This window comes from Mustela nigripes, chromosome 3 (genome assembly GCF_022355385.1).
Source record: "Mustela nigripes isolate SB6536 chromosome 3, MUSNIG.SB6536, whole genome shotgun sequence".
Taxonomy (NCBI): domain Eukaryota; kingdom Metazoa; phylum Chordata; class Mammalia; order Carnivora; family Mustelidae; genus Mustela; species Mustela nigripes.
Window position 1 is genome coordinate 58,144,065 of NC_081559.1, and position 22,879 is coordinate 58,166,943.

At 40.5% G+C, this 22,879-nt stretch overlaps 1 protein-coding gene across 2 annotated transcripts in view; it reads right to left on the reverse strand.

Annotated features, from left to right (window-relative positions):
• Window positions 1–22,879, reverse strand: part of DPP4 (dipeptidyl peptidase 4) — a 79,237-nt gene that overhangs the window by 36,224 nt on the left and 20,134 nt on the right. For both annotated transcript variants that reach the window (XM_059394079.1, XM_059394078.1), the window contains exons 3-10: window positions 20,111–20,206; window positions 19,615–19,706; window positions 18,197–18,277; window positions 11,601–11,653; window positions 11,412–11,484; window positions 10,257–10,377; window positions 6,088–6,248; window positions 4,517–4,629 (exon numbers count right to left, since the gene is read on the reverse strand). In XM_059394079.1, coding sequence (XP_059250062.1) covers window positions 4,517–4,629; window positions 6,088–6,248; window positions 10,257–10,377; window positions 11,412–11,484; window positions 11,601–11,653; window positions 18,197–18,277; window positions 19,615–19,706; window positions 20,111–20,206 — 790 coding nt within the window. The remainder of the gene's footprint in view (window positions 1–4,516; window positions 4,630–6,087; window positions 6,249–10,256; window positions 10,378–11,411; window positions 11,485–11,600; window positions 11,654–18,196; window positions 18,278–19,614; window positions 19,707–20,110; window positions 20,207–22,879) is intronic.

Here is a 22,879-nt window from a genome sequence, read left to right on the forward strand (position 1 = left end):
TGGTGGGAAGGGGTGGAAGAGGGAATGTCAGGCAGCCTGGCCTTCCTTGAGCCAGAGACCGCCTCTCCTGACAGGCATAGCGATTCAATAAGCTCTTCTAATTTCTGGGACAATGTTGTTTTTAAGGAGAGTGAGGTTGACTTTAATACTAAAGCAATGGAGTGATTTCTGGACATAATAACCAGAGTTCACACCCATGAGCAGTTTACTATGTGCCAGAAACTGTACCATGTGCTCGACATAAAACCATAAAGCTTGTGGCACCCTACATGGTCGGAATGCTAGGGTTCGTGTTTTGCAGACAAGGAAAGGGAAGTGTAGAGAGGTTAAGTAACTTGCCCAAGGTCACACACTGGGAAGTGTTGGGAGGCATGATTCAAACTAAGCCAGTTGGCTTTGGATTTTCTGTTCCTAGTAGCTCCTTCTATACAGAACCTCCACCCGTCCCTCTGGGAAATGCGGTCGGCTAGCTTCACCCTCTTGCCTTTTTTTTAGGGTAAAATTCCTTACTCTATGAGGTCTATGTATTCCCACAGCATGTGTGTAAACTAAATAGCTGAATTCTATAAAGCAAATTATATGTGATAGTGCTGGGACAGACCTGCTCTTGAAGCATATTTCAAGCATATTTCAGAGACTCTTTTTGCAAAGTGACCGTTGCCTTGTAAACAGTAGGCGTGTAATAAATGTCTGTTGCGTTGCATTAATTCCCCTAATTTGTGTAAATGTTTCTTTTGGTGTGTTAAGGGTACTTAACATCAGGTCGGCATTACTGACTGAGAAGAATATTGGAGAGAAATCGCTCCTCAGAGCAACCGCAGACGGTGGAGTGATTAATTCGGTGAATCACCCAAGGAAGCGGGCGTTCTGCCAGTACTGGCCCCGGGCTCCATGCCACTCTCTGCTCTGATGGGGATGCCAGCCCTCCTGGGGCTGCTGCAGATCGCTGAGGAGAAGGATAGGTGGGGTGAGGGGGAGCCCGTCACAGAGGGCAGCACCCATAGCACATGGGGTCCTGAAGGGCTTCCTGTCTTGAGGTGTCTCTAGTTTCCTGGCTGTTTCAGTCCGGTTCCTTCATCTCCTGTAGGACAAGCCCACACCCTGACATCTCTACTTTATAGATCAAGGATTATCAACTGTTCGGAGGAGGCATTAATCTATCACATCACTCAGGAGCAGAAAAAATAGGGTGGGGCAGGTCATGCGCTGGGTGTGATGGGTCCCCGGAGCCGATCAGCAGATGTTGGGTGGGGTCACCTCAGTAGAACGTGCCCTTCCCAGTCCTCTAGCTCAGGCCAGGGAATGTGCAGATGGCTGGGAGGAGGCAGAAAAGAGGGACTGCTAGGCAGGGTCACTTGGAGGGTCGTCTTCAGTCCTGGCTGTGTAAACCATTCCACACACATAAAGTCACCCTCATCCCTCCGCACAGAAGCTTATTCATTGATTCTACACATATTCATTGAGCACTTGCTGTGTCTCAGGTCCTGCACGAGAGGCACCAGATATAAAATATAAATATGAATATAAATATAAATATTGTGAAGCCAGGCTCTAAATAAAGCAGGTAGGGAGTTTATGATTTTATAATATATGTTGTTTTCTCTCAAGGATTTTGAGCTCACCAATTCCTCTCATAGTCATCAAGACAAATGAGCGGCCCAATCAATCTTGACCTCTTGACCTCTAACTCAGGGACGGCAGCCGCGAGGCTCCCTGCCTCTGGTAGGACTTTACCTGCTCAAAGCTGTGTGGAGCAAGGACGTGGCCTCAGAGGAAAATGAGTGATGGGCACATGGGGGCAGAGGAGGGGAGATACACGCCCCACTCTCCTGGGGCTACACTCCAGGCGATCCTACACTCCAGGAGCTCGTGGATGGCTAGAAAACACGGCAGAAGGTGCTGGGCCGTTTCTGAAGAGGCACAATTTGCTTGCATTAACCTGGCCCCGCTGGAGGTTTGCGTGAGGCCAGAAAGTGGGGCATCACCGCCTGCTAGAAGATTTTCCCCAGAGAGGAGCTCGAACCTGGTTTTACATAAACTGCGGCCTCCCTGGTGTTAATAGAGACCAGAGCTGGATTTATAATTCCCTATATAACACATTCCTGAGGCATTTCCAGAAACGACTCCTCAGTAAAGTACATCTCACACAAAATATCCCCAGTGAGTGAGGCAGTTCTCACCAGGAATGCAGCATAAAGAACCGCAAACAATGACTTAAGGGTTCATTTGTACGGGGCCAAAATGAAGTCCGTGAACTTGCGCACGTTTCCTAAGCTCAGCTCCTGGATGAGGCTTCTAAGGAGGGTAGAGCCCACAGATGGAGACCTGTGAAATGGCCATGACAATGACACGGTAGGCGGTGTATTGAGTGAGATGTGAGCGGGACATCAGGCATAGTCGCCACCCACAGGAAACACTCGATGCATAGAAACCCCATTATTTGATGAGTCTGGTCTGGCAGGTGCAGACCTCTGTCCTATTCCCAGATCCCATGCTGACTGCGTGAAACCTTGAGCAAAAGAGTTTCCCTCTCTAAGCCTTAGTTAGCTTATCTGTGTCCCACAGCACTGTTCTCAGTGTGTTCTAGAAGCCTGCAGGTTCTGTCTAAGATCCTGACTCCTGGAGGAAGCAGATGGGGAGAAGGCCTGTGCCTGCAACCTGAGTGGTAATGGTCTGGTTGGTTTCTGGACCTGCACTCCTGTGTACTGTCTCACTTGAAAAAAAGCCTTTGGATCCTTACAAAAGTTTGTAGACCACGAGTGAGGTCTAAAGCCCCTTCCAGATCTAAGGTTCTTTAGAGTAGGGGCTTATGGCTCATTCTCCCAGCAGAGAGATGTTGGTCTTAGACCAAGAATTCCCTCCAGGCCCTGCTGCTCTTTCCCTGGACAGCCTGTACTCCCCACACATGGGTTACCTTCCCCTTCAGGGCCATCCCCCTGGGCTGTGCCCTGTGGTTCTTTCCTGCTCAAGCCACATATGCCCCAGGATACTTTCTCTCATCCCTGGGGTCATCAAAACCCATCTCCCCCTCCTCAAAATGTTTCTGCCCTTCTGTTTACGCCTCCGAAGTATTTGCCTTTGGGGTCATTTATCGGAATATATTCTATCCTCTGCTTGGTCATAAGTGCTAAAAAGATAGTAGCTCAGCCCTATGGACATCTGTTACGTAAACAGCAGGTGCTCAGTCAATATTGATAGACGAGATGAATGGATGGTGCCACACAGCAGATTTTAAAACCTTCAGGTAAATGTTTATACCTTTGGACAAACTCAGAAAAAGCAATTTTTAAAAATTTACTGATAATTTATTTTTTTCCTCCAAATGATTAGGTTAAAAAGATATTTCTAATCAAGTCAATGAAGTAATGACTACAGAGCAGAGCCTACAGCATTCGGGATGTGGTGCATTCAACCCTGACAAGGCTGCTTCCATGTTGCTCTGATGGTAACTCCAGGAAGCTGAGGGCAGCGGTTGAATTCACACAGAGAAGGGCAGCTAGCAGAGTACTTGTAAGCTCTTGTTTCTAAGTCAGACAGGTTTGAATACAGACTCCTACTTGGTCATTTTCTTAACTTCTAGGCCTCATTTCCTTATTTGTAAAAGAGGCATATAATTATAGTTGTTGGAAAGAGTTACTTTAAAGACTAAGACTAATACAAAGCCTGTAGTAATGCCCCGAGTCTGGCACATAGTGAGTGCTCAGTATCTACTAGTTATTATTTTAAAGCAACAAGAAAACCAACATAATGAACAGAAATGAATAGAAAGCAACTCACAGCCATAAATTGCATGCAATGCCAGGTGGTTATCTTTACAGGAAAAGCACAGGGGGCTGAGGGTGTGCGGTGGCAGACTTTCAAACCACCAACGATTATTTAAGCAAGTGACATCCTGAGGCATGTCAGTGTCATGAGGATCCCTAAATTTCTCCGGTTCTCATGGGGACCTGCACAGCCCTTGTGATCTGACCTCATTCCTATCACTCACCGCTTCACTCACACTGCTCTGTTTGCTTGGCCTCCTGCAGGTCCTCTCACACACCAGACCCAGCCTCCCTGTGGGGCCTTTGCACCTGCTCTTCCTCTGCATGGATGCCGAACCCCCAGCTACTGAGGTGGCTAGCTGGCCCTCTGTCTTATGTCACTGCCCACAGGCCATCCTGTGAGAGAAGGCTTCCTTGCCTGTCCTCCCGCCACCATCACTAACCCCTTGCCTGCTTTGATGGTTTTCACAATTTTCTGTCCACCTGGTTGTTGTCTGCCTCCCCCACCTTGAATGCAGGCTCCATGATTCCCGGGACTCTGGCAGCTCTAGTCACTGTGCGACCCCATCATGGTAACTGTGCTTAGCATGAAGACACAAAGTGAGGGCTCACCAAAGAGTGGCTGATGAAGGGCTTCTGGGCGCGGGGGGACACCACGGGACACTACCCCTGATTCTGCCATTCATTTTTAAAATGTTCTCCCTGAGATCTGTGAAACTGTACAACCCACACGTTCTGATCAAGACACTTACCCTGTTGAAATAGCATCAGGAGGAGTGATTTCTACTGAAGTTGCATTGGTGTTTGGGTCGAGATTGTTGATTTTTACAACAAAGAGCTTTACGGTTGGATTTACAGCTCCTGCCTAGGAAAAAACAGTAACAGAATTGATATGAACAAAAAATACCACATCTTTGCACAGGTTTACAATTGTACAAAAGTGTCTGCATTAGAGCAATAAAATTATAATCACAAGACACATTAAAAATCTATATAGATAAATCTAACACAGATAAAATGAACATAAAAGAGAGTAATGAAATGCAACTTTTTCATGTTCAGGCAGAAACATGTCAGCTCCTAGCACTCCTGTTTAAATCATGAATGTTCATAACTCAATGTGTTTTGTGCAAACAAGGACAAACTTTTAAAAAATCAATTTTATTATTTTGCAAATATACTCTGACTCCAGAAGGCAAAAAGTCTAATGGCTGACAACTAGGAAGAATACGCTGGGTTCAGCCAAAGACACAATCCACCAGGAAAATGAGTTTACCTGAGCCAAGAGCCAATAACGCTAATTAGGAAGCCATCATTTGCACTCCAAATTCAAGTTCACTACATTTGAGCTTTACAATCAATATGATGACAGAAATCTACAAAACTTTTTTATATATACACACAGACCTTCAATTGACAAATTAGTTAGAAATAATATATTTTTAGGGAGAGCATTTCATGTTTTTTTTTTTTTTTTTTGCCAGTTTCACTCATCAAAAAATAACATTCCACTGAAAATACATCTCTATATTTAGTCTCGGATCCTTTTTTTTCTTTTTACTTCCTCTGTCTTCCTAAAATGGCAGCTCTTCCATGAGGCAAATTGAGTGAGTTGGTAAAAATAAAAATCCCTTTTCCCAAGTTGCTTACAGCAGAAACATTTACTATTAGATTTTCCTATAGATGATTCTGTGGCCATTAATATTATGATACTAGTGAAGAATCCCGGTTGCCTTCTAAATCCCCCTCTTCCTCGGTTTATACTGCTTAACAAAGCTGTTGGATTTTCATAAATATGCATCCCGTAGGGGGAGAACAGCCTTGCAAACCAAGATGTGAGACCATTATTCCAAACGCAGGACGTGTGAAATTCACATTGGTGCCAAATCTATACCAGAATCCCTGAAACTAGTTATGAATCGGTTAATTAGCAATACAACCGGATATGTAACCGAGCTTTTCAACCTCATCCAGGGTACATTCCAACTTCTACAAATAAGAGGAGCTTGTGATTCAAGGACAGCTTCTCTTTTCCTCCACTGAAACATTCTTATTCCCCTACCTCTTTCAAAAGCATTTTCCCCATCTTTTTCGGCTTGTCATTCCTCAAAGTTTTTGGAGAAATTACAAAACCTTAAATCACACTCTTTCCTGGGATAATAAAAATACTTTAAAATTGCCAGATGCTGTTGACTTCAGCAAGAGTAATCATAGCAAGCTGTTGAAGAGAGACTGACAATATTTTCATTAGCAGGAAAGGATTAAATGAAACCATTCTCTTCCTATCAAATCACGGAACCACTACGTGAACAGGAGCACAGACCTTAGGGTATGGAATCCGCACAGTCTTTGGGTACTGCAGCGACTCGTCAGAGTAGAAGGAGTATTCAATAAGTGGGACTTCTGTGTCGTTAAATTGGGCATATGCTAAAAAAGTGCCTTTTGGAGACCACCACAGAGCAGAGTAGGCACTGAAGATTTCCTCTGAAAAAAGACATAAATTGTTCTGTTACAAGAAGTAGCTGATAAATTGGCTTTGGCATTCAAAATATTGTTCTCATTAGCTTTAGTAATTACAGTAGAGTTCAACTAATGAACCATTTTGCATTTGCTGGGCTTCCAAATTCAGAGTAATACAAATGAATAAAAATAAAATCTTCAAGGATAGATCTGGATTGTAAAAATAAGTAACCCGTTGGACCATTTTAGAATATTTTAGCACACAATATTTAATATAAGCTCTACATTTTTTTCTTTATCTTATAATCCTCTAAATTTATGCCGCAAAACATACTAAAAGTAAATTTCACACAAGGGGCTGATTCTCCTTTCTAATTTTCAAACAGTCAACATGCCAGCATACTCTCCCCAACTGGGCTCCGTTTGTACTGTGCCCACAGGGTACTGGTGGGTGGTGTGTGGTTCCAGACTATCGAACTAATATGGTGCCCACAGTTTACTACTCTTGGCACAAACAGGGTGTGGGAAGGATGGATTTAGAATGACAAGGCACTCCGTGAGACCCCAATTGAAAAACATCTCCTTCGCTTAGCCTTGAAACTAAAGACTCTAGCGGGTTAGCGTACTCCTCTGCTGCCTACAGTGACAGTGAGGGAAGAGGGTCAAAGAGAGAGGCAAATGGAAGGAGAGGTCTTGCTCTCCAGAAGGGTGTTGGACTCGTTCTCATTCTCTGGCAAATGTAGTTCTTTCCCATGTTTATTATGGCATCTCCTCATGGGACTTCCATTTTTTGGCTCTTAAAATGCCAAAATCTCTTTCATGGAGGGTTCAGGCAGACCAAATGGATACTCCTAGTCCTTTATGCAGATTTAATCTACAGAACCTCATGTTCTGTTGTCGGGGAGGAGGGGGGAAGGTAGAAGCAGAAGTAAAGAAACTTGAGTCTTAGAGTTAGGAAATCATCTGTCCCCATCACTTTTCTGATTCCTGAGGCCTCTTTACAAGTGTCTTCCAAATGCTGGTTTTCAATAATAATAATGATAACGGTAATTGTAGTGGCAGTAACAGTAACAATGATAACAACAGTAACACAGCGTAATAATTACTATGATGAGCACCCAACATTTAAAGAGTGCTAACCACCATGAGGTAGATTTGATATGCAACCAACATCTATGATCTCTGGTAATCCTCTGGTGAGAAAGGGGCAGTGGGCTTAAGGAGAAGTCATTGCCCAGAGTCACATGGCCAATAATTGACTGACTCAAGAATGAATCTAGACTTGTCTGGTTTGAATCCATGCTTCTCACCTCCATGCTCTACGTCTTTCCATGCCTATTTTAGTTCTTCCGGTAACAGAAAACCTACTGGGAAAGGCAGCCTGTTCTGGCTTTATCTGTTTTCTACCTATGTCATAGTTTCATCTGTGTAGTAATTTAGAATTTACAAAACACTTATCTAATTTAGTCTTTACAAAGATGCCTAGATGAGTCTATTCTATTTATATCCCATTTTACAGACAAGGCAACTGACGGGCTTAGAGAGAAAGAGAATGAATTGCCAGAGATAAGACATGACACAGGCCCATGACTCTGAGTCTAGGGGTTTCTACCGAGAACTTCTTCAGATAATGAGTGGATGTCTCTTTCCTGTGGCTTCTACCCATTGGTTTCCAGTCTAAGATCAAGATGCAAATTACATAAAATGAATACAATTACAGCAAGATTATGGTTTTTAAAATTGCTTCTAAGTAAAGGTAGCAGGTAATATCTATGTTTTGATTGGTAATGGTAATATAGAACATATTGTTTTATAATTATACATAGAACATATCCTTCCATACAGGAATGTATTAAAACCATTATTATAAAAGTACTTCTAGTCAAACTCCAAATTCCGAGAACGAATAGTAGGGAGAAGGGAGAAAAACAAAGGGGGGGAAGAGATTTCCAGTGCTTTCTGATACAAAGCTGGTTGTGAGCACAAGTGTCTGTGGCACCCCCTCCCCCACACCCTGATCCTCCCTCACCTGCGATAGCCTGTGATACCTGCCAGTCCGGCTATTCTGACCTTCCCTTGGACTTAGTGTCTGCCCTTGAATAGGTCCCTTGATTCACTCTATGAGAATTACCCATTGACCTCTGTGTCTCCCGCTCGGGGCTGAATTCCCTGAGAGCAGCTATTGGATAGCTTTTTTTCCCTGTGTCTCTAGAACCTGACATAGCACCTTCATAGGTAGTTGGCACCCTCTGAATTACCCACACCCCCACTGTCAGCCCAGCTACCATAGGGCGAGGAGTGCTCCATCTTCCAAGCTTATTTCTTTCTCTAACCCTCCTCATCCTCCCTCTCAAAATTCTCATTCTCATTTCTTGTTAGATAAACTATACTCATACTTTCGAGTGAATGTCATGGGATTCACTTCAAACCAGGAGATAAAGTATTCTTATTTTTTACAAAAGAAGACACTTGTTAACTAAAGTAATAATTTAAAAATCATGAAAGAAAACAAAGAAAATGTTAAGACACTGAGAAAGAAAGTAATTTGGGATTCTGGGGCAGGGCAGGGGACACATGTCCCAGAGGGTAGGCTGCTGTGTGAGTGTCCTTCCAGGATGTGGCAGAAAGCCCCATCTGGCCTTTGCAACTTTCTTTCTTCTTTTACTTATGAACCTATAATTTCTCAAAATCTACTCATTCAGCTTATACTCAACAAGTATTCATGGCTGCAGTGGAGATGCTCCATGGGAAGATAGAACTCATATATGGAGACACAAGTGTGCTCTTTCCAAATATGGATCATTCATAAGTATATAAAACCAATTATAGGAAGTTCCCCAGAGGAACCAAAGTCCTATATTTTTTTAGCAACAGACCCACACTGGAACTGGGAAGCCATTCTTCTGTTTGTCATCAACACACAAAATGAGATCTTTCCAGCTCTTATCTACCTAAGAAAGGACTAATAGTGTTAGGTGTGTTCTCATCCTAGAGATACTCAGATGTTTCGAGGAAGGGTCTAGTTGCAGCTTTGGGAAGAAGCCTTATCCAGGTTGTTTTGGGGGTCCTGCAGGTTGTGCTGTGCTGTCCAGCAAGTGTTTTTTAATTGCTAAGTGACAAGTGCTAGCAAATTTCATTATAAATTTTTTCTGGGTCATGGGGATTTATCTTTCTTTTAAAGTGATTGTTGTTGTTGTTGTTGTTATAATATTAGTCATTTAACTGAACTTGACTTGCACTGGGTAAGAGCCAAAATTAAGTCATGAAGAAAAACTCTTTTTTTTCTTTTTTAAACTATGAGGAAGAAATAAGAAGATGAAATAGGATGAGAACTTAATAAGCATTAGGCAACTTTGTGAACAGTCTGGAATAGCCTCAAAATGCCTTTTACCTTGGCAGCTATAGATGCGAAAAATGTTTTTCTAATATTGTCTTAAACTCTATCCTAAAAGAGAAAATCCTTTTTAATAATTTTAGTTCTTTTTATTTTTACTGATTTTCCCTCAGAAGACTTTCTAATTATTTTTTCCTGCTTTAAAAACAGGAAATTATGATTTGTCCAAGTTCAAATGAACACAAATTCTCTGTAAAACAGATGCTTTCTTCCCCCTCTATTCCCCAGCCTCCAGACAATATTTTGTCAGCTCTTGGAATGCTGTGGGAGTATTTAGCTTTCCTTAGTAACTCTGGGTTAGGTAGGCCCAGTTAGAGAAACATCTGATGTTAATCTGCAAGCTTTTATGCCCCAGTAAAGCAGAAAAGCTACCTATACAGAAAGGCCCTTTGTAGGAGGAGACTAAAGACAATAGAGGCATTGAGAGACAATGAGGACATCAGGGAAACTAGCCACTGTTAAGAAATCCTTGTTCTGGGAGACACCTGGTATTGTGAGTGCTAAAGAGATTTGATGACATTTTTAAAAAATGCAACTTATTTTGAATGCCATTGAATTTCTCCATTTTAAGAGAAATGTTTAACTATTAAAAAAAAACTTACAAATTTTCTAATTTGAAAAAGCTTTAAAATCTCTACCTTCATAAACCCAGTCAGTTATTCCATTGGATATTACATTTTCTTCTCCAGTCCATGTGATCCTCTGACTTGTTGAATTTGGTTCATTTTTAACATAAATATCATTGTTCCAAACGTATGCCTAGAAAAACAGATTGGTGAGTAATAACCTGTTATAACATATCTTATTCTGGAGTTAAAAGATATCTATCAACTGTTTTATCCTCAAATAATATTGACATGTCAATGTAATGATTACCTTGGGTTAGTCAATTTCAGCAAGATAAAGTCATTCACTACCCCCTCACATTTATTTATTTAATTAATTTATTTCTTTAAAAGATTTTACTTATTTATTTATTAGAGAGAGAGAGAGCACAAGCACGGGGAGGAGAAGAAGGAGAGGGAGGAGCAGGCTCCCCACCTAGCAGGGAGTCTGGTGCGGGACTGGATCCTAGGACCCTAGGATCACCACGTAAGCCAAAGGCAGACGCTTAACTGAATGAGCCACCCAGATGACCCACCCTTCACATTTTAAAAATCATTAAGTATACAAGCTATAACTCCAAATAATTCTAAGGACACTCAATATATTAAAAAGAAGCAGCTCAGCTCACAAACCCCACTGTTTGAATGCTGGAGTGCCTGTGAAGACTCAGGAGCCTGATCATTTCTACAGAATAATGTCGGCTTCCCATTGCATTCTGGGAGAGGTGAGTTGAGGGAGTGTATTCGATGTTGGGAGGGAGAATTCTGTCTACAAATGAACATCCTGTCTTCCTATTCAAATTCTTTTGCACTTCTGACATTCTCCTAGCATTAAGAACATGAAAGTATATCTATAGGGACACAGAGAAGGTCACAGAACCAGCAGGAAGGAGGTACACCCCCCAAAACAAACAAATAAGCAAACAACAGCAAACTGAATACAAGAGAAATTAAAATTTTAATGGGTATTTTCCCAGTCAATAATAAATTCTCCAGTAGTAGTTCAGAAACTTTCAGGAATCCTATTTACTGTGTTAGACTAGTAAAATGCTATTTTAGGCAATAACACTATCTTTGATGTTGAAGTATTTGCTTCCTAAGTGTCTGCTCTGTGTCAGGTTATGTAGCTTCTGCATATGAGAGCGTTGAGTCATTATTTTTTCCCGAAAACAGAAGAGACTCACTAACCAATTTATGACCCTCTGGTGACCATGTGATCCACTGTGTGTTGTCTGGAATTTTATCTTCTGTAATCAGCCTCCTGAAAAAAGAGAAAAGGCAACATTACCAAATGAATAAATCACAGTGGGATTTCCTTTTTTAAAAAAATGTTATTGCACTAAAGAAGCTTACAGATTTTGTAAGGAAGTCACTGACCTTTTAGCTAAGTCATAGATGTCATATGAAGCCGTGTAAGAATGCCTCCATTGCTACAAAAGAAAACAGACATCTCAGACTTCTGTGATTCTTGACAGTTCAGCCACTTGCTATACGAGCATAAGATGACATGTAAAGTAATATGACATTGGATAAATCTCACATTTTATCATGTCTTATAATTCCTAGCTCAATCCTTACAATTTTGGAATTAGGAAGAGATTCTTAGAAAACATCTAGTATAAATTCCTCTGGACTGCATCTGTAACCTAGCTCTGGCATCACCCCTGCCAAGGAAACTTCTCAAGATCACAGTGGGCTGAAGTATTGCTTCACGGCAAACATCACTCCTAACATTAACCATAGCATGGGAAGTCTACCTGTCCAAGAAAATACAAGTTTTTACCTTTTTTTTTTTTTAAGATTTATTTATTTATTTATTTGGCAGACAGAGATCACAAGTAGGCAGAGAAGCAGGCAGAGAAAGAGGGGGAAGCAGGCTTGTGGGGGGACAGTTTCCCTACCGAGCAGAGAGCCCAATGCAGGGCTCAATCGCAGAACCCTGGGATCATGACCTGAGCCTAAGGCAGAGATTTTAACCCACTGAGCCACCCAGGCGCCCCAATAGTTTTACTTTTCAACCATCTTACTGACAAAATACTTAAAAGATCTATAATCCTATTGCTGGTGATGTGGAGAAATACTTTCCTACTTTGATCATGAAAATATAAAAGGCTACAGATTTTTTGAAAGTCACCTGGGGGGGGGGCGGGAAAGCCACCTGGCAGTATCTGTTAACATTGAAACATATATACCATTGATATTTTAAACTGCCATCTCAAGAATTAAAATTCTTAAATTTTAAAATGGGATTAAAATGGGATTAAGACCTTTTATAAACATTGTTTTGCCAATAAATGTAGAAGTTTAGAAAGGGACAAATTCCTTGGAAAACAAGTTATCAAAACTGAGACAAAAAATGGAAAATCTGTATAGTCTAATACCTAAAAAAATATTGAATCAATAAGTAAAAACATGTGCACAAAAAAAACTCCAAACCCAAATACCTTTAGCAGCAAACTCCTTGTTATTTAACCAAAGGAATTAAAAACTTACACATATACAAAAACCCTCCACACAAATTTTTAGTTTTGTTCATAATTGCCAAAACTTAGAAGAACCAAGATGTCCTTCAATAAGTGATGGGTAAACAAACTATGGTCCATCCAGACATTGGAATATTATTTACCAACAAAAAGAAATGGGCTATTACATCACAAAAAGCCATGGAAGAAACTCAAATGCATATTTTCCTGTGAGAAAAACCAATCTGAAAACATTACATATTGTATGATTCCAACCATATGACATTTTGGAAAAGGCAAAATTATGGAGACAATCAAAAGATCAGTTGTTGCTAAGGGTTTGGAGGAAAGGAGGGATGAAGAGCTGAAGCAAAATATCCTCTATGATACCAGGATGGTGAATACATGTCATTATAACTTATAGATCTGCCAAAACCTATAGAATGTACAACATAATGAACCCTAATGAGAACTATGGACTTTAGTTGGTTATAATGTATCAATAATGGCTCATCAATTGTAATGAATGTATCATACTAATGCAAAATGTTAATGATATCGGAAACTGGGACAGAGGTTGGGGGGAGATGATGAGGACGTATGTGGGAACTCTGTATTTTCCACTCATATTCTCTAAGCCTATAGCTGTTCTAAAAGAATTAAGTCTATTAATTTAAAAATAAACGAATTCGAGCTACGCCAGATAACTTGGAAGAAGTTCCACACAGAATCATTGAGAAATGCAAATTACAGAAAAGTATGGAAAATAGGATTTTATTTTTTATAGAATAAGCAATGACTAAAATAATATCTATCTTCATAGAATTATTTGAATAAGGGGAAAATATAAAATATGGAGATAGAGATATACTAGGTTCTTACCATGTGGTACTTGGAGAAAAGGTGGGGGAGAGATGAGGAGTAAGGAGACAGACATAAGAGGAAAAAAGATAAGACTGAAGAATATATATATAGATAATGTATATATACACACACATACACATACACATGCACACAGATTTGCATTTATGAAAAATTATATTTATATGTGGATGCATTTATACATTAAAGATATTTTAAAAGAAATAACATGGCTTTATGTCTGTCTGCCCTACCATAATCCTAGATGTAAGAAATTGTGTCTTATTCATCTTTAAATCTGAAGTCTCATCTAGTGCAAGTCACATAGTCTCTGTTCAAAAAATAAGCTAAACTAACAAAAAAATAAAATTTTACCCATGAAAATGAAGTCAAAGAAATGAGTATTCCATGGATACCCAGCTTGTATAAGACAGGGCCGATACAAGCCAAAGGTTCTAACCTTGAAGAGTATTTCCCACTTATCATTTATCATCCTTCTATCCTCTCATGTCAACAATTATGTATTAAGACCTTACTTTTTGCAAGTCATACTTTTTTAAAAATCCTGGATTATTTTGACACAATCCATGCTTGTTCCTGGGAAACCTTTGAATACTCTACTTAAAAGAGCCAAAAGGTGTATATTACAGGCTAAAAATATGAAGAGGTTTAAGAAGGTTTGAGATCACTCAGGATGACAGATCCATCATGAGATGCAAAAGGAAACCCAAAAAGTTTGGAATGTTCACTTCATCTTTTGAAACAGACTCATCCTTCTATTAAGGTTAGAAACTTTGGCAATTCTCCTCTATCAGGCATTACTGGATAAGACAGGCTCAATCTCCTTGAGGAGCTCCTAGTTGAATGGGGGATACATATGGGCAAGTAAACACAAGGAAAGAACCACAGGACATCTAACAGAGGTAGGTGGGGAGAAGCAGAATCATAAATCAGGCCTTGGAGAGAAAGAAAAGTTGATCCTTAGACTGAGTCTCAAAACAGAGAACTGCCACAAAGGGAAGGGGTTAAAAAAGCATCGTAGCAGAAAGATGTTGAAGCACAAAGTTGGGAAAGATTACGTTTAAGAGTTCAAGATTTGGAGCTTCTAATCTGGATTCAAGTCTGTCTATACACTGAATGTTTGTTGCCCACCCTCTGTCATTCATATGTTGATCCTAAACCCCCCCGCCACGTGTGATGATGTTGGAAGTGAGCCTTTGGGAAGTAACAAGCTCATGAGGGTAGGTCCCTCATGTATGGGATTAGTTCCTTTATAAAAGAGACTCCAAAAATATTTCATGCCCTTTCTCCATTTGAGGACATGGAGAAGACGGTCAACTATGTTCCATCAAGTGAGATGTCACCAGACACTGAAATGGCTAGCACCTTGACCTTGGACTTCTTTCTTAACTTCCGAACTATGAGAAATAGATGGGTTATTAACCCACCCAGTATATGGTACTCTGTTAGAGCAGCTTAAATGGACCAAGGCCAGCCTCTGCTGTGTAATATCAGGCAAATTTTTTTCTAAGCTTCAATGTTCTCTCTAGGAAAATGCGGGTGATGTCAGCCACAATCTCATGAGAGGGTCGTAAGAATACATGTGAAGTCTGAGTAGAGCCTTAGAATATTGTCAACATATCATAGTTGTTGCAACTATTACCTCTGGAGCACTCAGCAGTGAATGGAGATGCTGGGGGAACATCCATAGCAGGCTGTAGGGTACAACATAGAAGCAATACTGCTCTTTCTGAATGCACTAACTCTATCATGGAAAAGCCATGGAGTAGAATCTAAAGAACTTTGCACAGCAGACCTCCAAGGAAAGAGCATAAAACTGACTTTTCTTTATTTTGGGTAAATTTATTGAGAACTGATTAGTCAACTGGAATATTGTCCGCATGCGCTAGGGGTTGCAACTGTGACTCATTCTGGAGCATGAGGCAATGACTGGAAATTATTCTAAGTTGCACATGCATGCTGTACAGAAAACTCTAGTGGATATTTTAAGAAATAAAATAGAAGATAGAGTGCTCTACTTTCAATAATCTTACAATTTAGTGCTCTGCAATCAAAGGTATATAGAGAGTAAAATAAGCTAATGTGATAGAGAGTGAATGGTGGAGTGTGGGAGAACAGAGTGGCAGGGGGCAAAGTTAGGTGTAGCAGTCTAAGAAAGCCTAAACCTGAATTACTAAAAAAGGAATCACTGTTAGATAATCAGCAGAAGGAGGCTCCAGGAGGAAACAATAGCAAATACTTTGGCCCTTAGATGGGAATGAATGATGCTTGAGAAAATTGAAGAGTGCCCCTAAAGGTTCTCGGACCACTAAATCACCTGGGAGCCCTTAAGTCATAGGAGAACCCTTGTCTGCTGTTGCCCCCCATCACCACACTGAACTAGTTGGTGTGGGGTAGGTTGCAGGCATTTGCATTTTTAAAAACCTCTAGAGGTGACTGCAAGGTTCAGACAGGGGTGAGAAGCACTGGCCAACCACGGTGAGTCTAGAGAGGGTAACAGATGATGGGTTAGCAAGGGCGGAATGAGGTCCAGTCACACAGGCTTCTGAGGATGCTGTGGTTAGAGTTTGTGTTTTATTCTGAAAGTGATGGGAAACCACTGGTCATGAGGGGTTAGGCACAGGCATGACATAACCCACCGTAGGTTTTAAAAGGAGCACGTAGGGACTGCCTGAAATGCATGCATGGCAGTGGGATGAAGGAATATAGCAACGTGGGATGAGAAAAACAGCAAAAGCAGCTAAATGCACATGGAAACTCCAGTGATTCCATAAATACAAACTACCAGTGATGGTTCTCCAACTGAGGTCTACCAGTGAAATGCAACATATGACACTTACTGAACTTGGCTAAACAGTAAATTGAGCTGGTATTTACCTTTCTGTTTCTACCTTCACCTCATTGTCTTTATATGTTTGTCCTGAACATGGGCAATGGCTATTCAGTGGTTCTCCACCCTGGTTGCTCATTCAGAATCTACCCATTAAAAAAAAAAAAAAATGATGTCCGCTTCACTCCAGAGGTTATAATTTATTAATCTGGGGATTGGACCTGCCCACTGGGAATTTTTAGAAGCTAATCAAGTTATTTTAATCTTCAGACACCAATAAAAACCACTGAATTAAATAAATAATCCATTAATTGGAAACAGATGTGTTGAAGTTGGCCTAGGATTCTGATCGGCTCCCAGCTGATAGGGTTAGTAGTATAATCCGAGAGTCTTCATGTCCAGGAAATGGAGCAAGACACTGTGAGCTCAGGGTAAATACTATGATTCAAAGTTACCACATTGGAATGGGAAATGGAGTAGGAAATGGTTTGCTTTGCCTGAGTAAAGAAGCATTGGGGTATGAGATAAAGCCTCTCAGTATTTGTTATTTATTCTAGAATAGAAGGGCAAAGGTGGGGATTCCCAGCGTTGTATTTTGTTTTCAAAGCAGAATATCCCTACAGGGTTTTTAAAAATTTTTTTAAATTATTTTTATTAACATATGATATATTATTTGGCCCAGGGGTACAGTCTATGAATCATCAAGCTTACACATTTCACAGCACTCACCATAGCACACACCCTCCCCAATGTCCATCATCCAACCACCCTCCCACCCTCTCCCCCCCACCCTCTACCTTTCCCCCCTCCCCCTCCCCCCTCCCTCCCCCCCCCCCCGAAACCCTCAATTTTTTTCCTGAGATTAAGAGTCTCTTATGATTTGTCTCCCTCCTGATCCCATCTTGTTTCATTATTTCCTTGCCTACATCCAACAACCTCCCCCCACTGCCTTAATGTTTCCTACAAATCTCAAAACTTCCTGTATTTGGTGACAGTTGTCAAATTCAGGAATAACTAAAAAGCTGCAGTTAAAGGTACTGGCGATCTGCAGCCAGCCTGACCATGAAGAGGATACGTGATTAAACTTTCCTGACATGGGAGAATCTGATGTTGGGCTGAGGCTCCCCCTTGAGAATGGTTTGTATATGGTGGCACCTGAAGGCTGCAAGGTGGTCTGAGTCACCTTGCACAGTCTCTTCTGGAGGATAAGAAGTACAACTCTTTTTGAGGTAAATACTTATTGAGAGTTTTACTTTATGTAAAGTTGAGACAAAGGAAATAAGGGGTTCTATTACTGGCTGTGCAAATCAGACATGGAAGCTTGCTTTTAAATTACAAGTTTCCTTTGTTAACTTATGCTTTTAGTATCTATAATACATTATTTATACTTCTTAGCATTTAAAAACACTAAAATGAATTTCTTTTAAAATAGTTGTTGGACCTACCTTTTATGAATGAGAATGGCTATTTCTTCTTTTGATACTGAATTAGTGAGGTTTTAGTGCCTATTATATTACCTAGGTGTCAATCTCTTTTTTTTAATTTAAATGTTGTGAGTCAGCATATAGTACTATATTAGTTCCTGGAGCAGAAGTCAGGTATTCATCACCTATATGCAACACCCAGTGCCCATCATAAGTACCTCCTTAATGCACATCACCCACCTCCCTCCAATCAACCCTCAGTTTGTTCTCTGTACTTAGGCGTCAACCTTAAATATTCACAGACTGGGAATCAGTTATAAAATAACATACCCATAAGATTCTTTAAATGTCACAGTAAGAAAGCATTTCTTTTACCTTCATATAGTTGTACTCTAAGAGAATAAACTGTCCATCAGGAGATACCAAATAATCATTTATAGTATGTTCAAATTCCTCCTGTCAAACAAGTTGAAAAAAGAACAATTGAACAATTGCACTTAACAATCATTACTGAGCACTTACTACATAGAGGGTATAGTTCTAGACAGACATGTAGCTCATGCCTTGGGAGCTCTTAGAAATGGCACAATCCCCCCCACAAATGATCATGATGCAAGGTGTATGGTGATCAGGGTTAGAGAACCAGGCAGGGAAGAATTTAATCTAACCAAGGGAAGACCGCCATGAGGGTAAGGATCAGGAAGAGAGAGAGAAATTTCCCAGCAGGGGGAAGAGCATGAGCAAAAAACCAAATGTAGGAGAGAGCATGCATGTTAAGAGTGCCCAGAGGTTTGGTGTAAACTGAGTACAGTATAGGGTACATCAGACAACATATAAAAGAAGACATAGAATTAGAAAAGCAGCAGGGCCTCAAATATAAGAAGTGGAACTCTAAGCCGCTTTTTATACATGGATGTGATAGAGTCTTATCTCTCTTTACAGAGATGCTCTAGGACATGGTGGCAGACATGAGATGAGAGGGTCTGCATCAGCCCTGGCCTTGGGCAATGCAATGGTCTCATCTACGGAATGGAGACAGGGACACAAGACTGGAGTACTAACACAGATTAAAAAGGCCTTGAGCCAGGGCTCTATGGTGGAGATAGGAATCCGAGGGACACGACATTGTAGAGAAAGAAGTGATAGGGTTTGTTAAATGGCCAAATACAAGGGATGGCAGAGGAATCAAGGAAGATTCTGAGGATTCAGGGAGTAGAATTTCACTTTTTAGCCTACGTGACTTGGAGGGGAGCATAATTTACCAAGATTGGGAGCTCAGGAAAAGGAATAAGGTGCTTTCAGCTTGAGAGCAGAGTGAAGGGGAAATAATGAGTTGAGCTTGGGATACTGAGCTTAAAATACCTGCAGGTCAAGGGTGGGCAGGAGCAAGCCAGCTATGAGAAATAGAGACTTTGATCTTGGCAGAAGGTTAGTGTTGAAAATGTGCATTCGAGAGTCAAGGCCAGACAGGAGAGCCCCCTTGCTGGGGAAGGGCATGAAATTCACTGAAGGAGAGCAGGCAAACTGTGGAGAGAGGCCAGCAAGGGAAGACAGAGCCCTGATGGGCACTTACGCTTAGGAGTATGGGCAGAGGAGGAGGAATCGTCAAGGGAGACTAAAAGGTAGCCAAGGCAGGGAGCATTCCAAGAAGGAGAGAAAGATCCACTGTGCCATATGCTGCAGAGAGAGTTCAACAGGATGAGAAATGATAGTACTCATGATTTGAAAGGTTATGAAAAAAAAAATCCTCAGAATTTCCTTAAAGTATAAATGAATTATGCAATCAAACATACAAATGTACTGTTTTCCAAGAAAATGGAGCTGTTTCCGTATTCAGCATTGAATAGCAAGATATTATTTTCTTGTTTGTAGAGGTACTCCTGATCTAAAGAAAGAAAATGGCTGGATCAGTATTTCAAGTTGCAATTAAAAATCTCCATAAGCTAAAAATGAAACAGAAAAAAAAAAAACAAAACTGAAGGTTTAAGCTCACACTAGTACTAAATAAGCATTTTGAAGTTGGAAAAACATTAAGTGATGAATATTACACTAGTATGCATCCATTTTTCCATCATTATTGTCAAAGTTTCAATTCACTTTTAAGTTTTCATAGCCCGTAACAAAGAAATATAGGTTTATTTTCCTTTGTACCTGTAAATAGAGAAAAATATTTTCCCATATGGCTTAACAAAACAAGGGTATCTTCTCAGGGCCACAAAAGTGTCCCACAACCTAATTAGAAAGAGCACAGGCTTAAAAATCTGTCCCCTCCCCCAGAAAAGTTCTTACCTGAAATCCAACTCAAGGAATAGAATTTCATCCTAAAAGTATTTTTTAAATAATCAGTTAGAGTGTAAGTTCTGCGACTGTCAGCTGTAGCATCATCTGTTGATTAAAGAAAAGAGCCAAATGTTCAGTAAGATGTAATAACCTAAGTTTGGGATAAAATAAACAAATGGATCACTGCAAAACACACTGGTCGCAAACTATAGGAATTACACTCACAAAATGCAAAACACATTCTGAAGGATTTCAGGCTGGATGGATGGAGTGGAAATCCACTTAATTGGTAGAGCACAAGTGAGTGGTGTGTCTCCCTGAGCTGTATTAGTGCCCACGTTAGTGAAATTCCTCATGAAGGTCCAGATCCCCCAAATCCAAGGGAAATATGACGTGAGTCCATTTTCTAGTAGCCATATGCAAAGATTGGTAAGGTGAAAATAATTTTAGTAGCATATTTTATTTAGCCCAATATATTCAAAATATTATCATTTCAACATGGAATCAATATTTAAATTTTATTAAGGAGATCTTTCACATTCTTTGTTTTTATACTACTTCTTTGAAATCCAGTATGTCGTCTATGATTACAGCATGTCCCAATTTGACTAGACACATTCCTGGTCAGTAGCTATCGGTGGTCATGCAGCAGATGGCACAAGGCTAGGCTGTCTTTTTTAGAGGCCTGAAGGTGCCTTTCCACACTCTCTTGCTTTGCATGGACCTTTAAGACAGGGTGATTGTCTAATGCATTGATCTTTGTTTCTATGGTGACCTTTCCTTGCATTTGGGGGAGGGTTTCATGAAACCCTCCCATGGACTCAGTGACACCTCACTTCTCCTTCTAACCTCTGATCATTCATTTTCTATCTCTTTATTTTTCTCTATTGACCTCCAAGGCAGTAATGCCCTAATACTCAATCTTCAGCTTTTTGCTCTTGTCTCCCTTCATTTTTCCTCCTACAGGACTCCAGAGAAGTCAGGCGTATTTTCCATTTAAATTCATGACAAAACCTATACTCATTACCTTAGCCTTTCACACCTCAAACTCATATTTCTAGTGCTGACTTGGCCCTTCTTAGTTGACTTGCCCCATATTAACCCTAGACTTCCCGTATCTAAATTAACGCCTTCCTTCCAAAATACTTTTCCTTAGCGAATTTGTGTGGTTTTAGATTCTGTTACCAGAAATCCATATTCAAAGTCTAAAAATCATTTCTGATGTCTTCCTCTCTTTTACTACCACCGATATCTGGTTAACCCCGTTTGATTCTTCCTATGACATCGTTCCTCTGGGTATCTTGCCCTTAGTCTTTCCCCAGTCCAATCCCTCCACTGTACAACCCCTGGAAAGATTTTTCCAAAATGCCACTTTCATCCCAGTGACCTTTTCCTCAAAAGCCTCCCCTGATTCACCATTGCCTACAGAAAGATTCCAACTCCTCAGCGCCACAAGCATGGCCTCCACAGTCTGGCATGAGACTCTCCAGGCTCATTTACACTCACTTCATGTACGAACCCTCTAACCCATTCACACTGATTGCCTACTGGACCCAGTAAGCCCTCTTTTTTGGCTTTTCTGACTTTGCTCCTTGTCCTAAGCCTCTCCCCTGCAGCATCTCCAACTGCTTCCCGGGCTGTCACAGTCCTCCACCTGCCAGCTCCCTCTTCTCTCATCAAGACGTCAGTGCTGCCTTCTCTGACTTTTGCCCCCAGACTACTCATTTGGTTTTTCTAATTAAGAACTTCTGGTGATAGCTATTTTTCCATGCCTACCACTGTGGTGGACTGAGCTAGGCTATCTATTCATTGAAGAAAGGGTCTTGGGATGGTTGATTGTTTCTTTTTCATCAACTTAGTACCTAGCCCAGTTCTATGCCATAGTAGGTACACACAGCTTTTGTTGATGACATGGGATATCATTCTCCAAGGCTGATGAGGCCAGCGTGATTCCCCAATCACAGAACCCCCACTGGTGACAAGCAGCCTAGAAAGATCTTCCATATACTATATTCTTTCCACCTACTTGCAAACATACGCGCATAAAAGCAGCACCATTGTAAGTTTTCAAGAACTGTTCTTACTCTTTCAGAGATTGAAAAGTCAATAGCAGCTTCTCTTGTTAATTTTTTACGGTCTGTAGAAAGGTGATTCTCTCACAGGAAATGCTCTTTCAGGAGATGTTCTCAAGATTTTATTTCTTTGGATCTTATCTGATAAATAGCCTTGGTTCTGCCTATAAAACTTTCAGCTTCAGTAGATAAATTGTTACATGTTATTAATTTATTGATTTTGTTTAAGCCTAGTTTGCTAAATAAGTTGAAAACAAAACAAAACCAAAAAAACCCAACCTGTTTTTTTTTTTTTTTTTCCATTCAGGCCTGCATTTCACCCCAGAAAATTAGAAAGATATTTCTATTTGTTAGCAGAGATAGAGCAAATGGGTAAAACCAGCCCTTGAACTTGCCAATTGTCAAGCCCTATGCTACAGAAAATATTTGAAACTCTACATATCTGTAGATTTATTCACTAAATACCCTTAGTTGTTTATATTCATCTAATTGTTCTTTGATGCACTGAACAGTAAGTACTATTTGAAAAATACTGTTGCAGATATCTATTTATCTATCTATATATAATATCAAGATGTTATCAAGAGCTATTGTCTAAAATGGACACAAAAGACATTCCAAAATTAGTACAACTCAAGATATAAATGGTTATAGACATTCATAGTCCTGTATCACCTGCTGATATCAATGTCTGGATAGACCTATT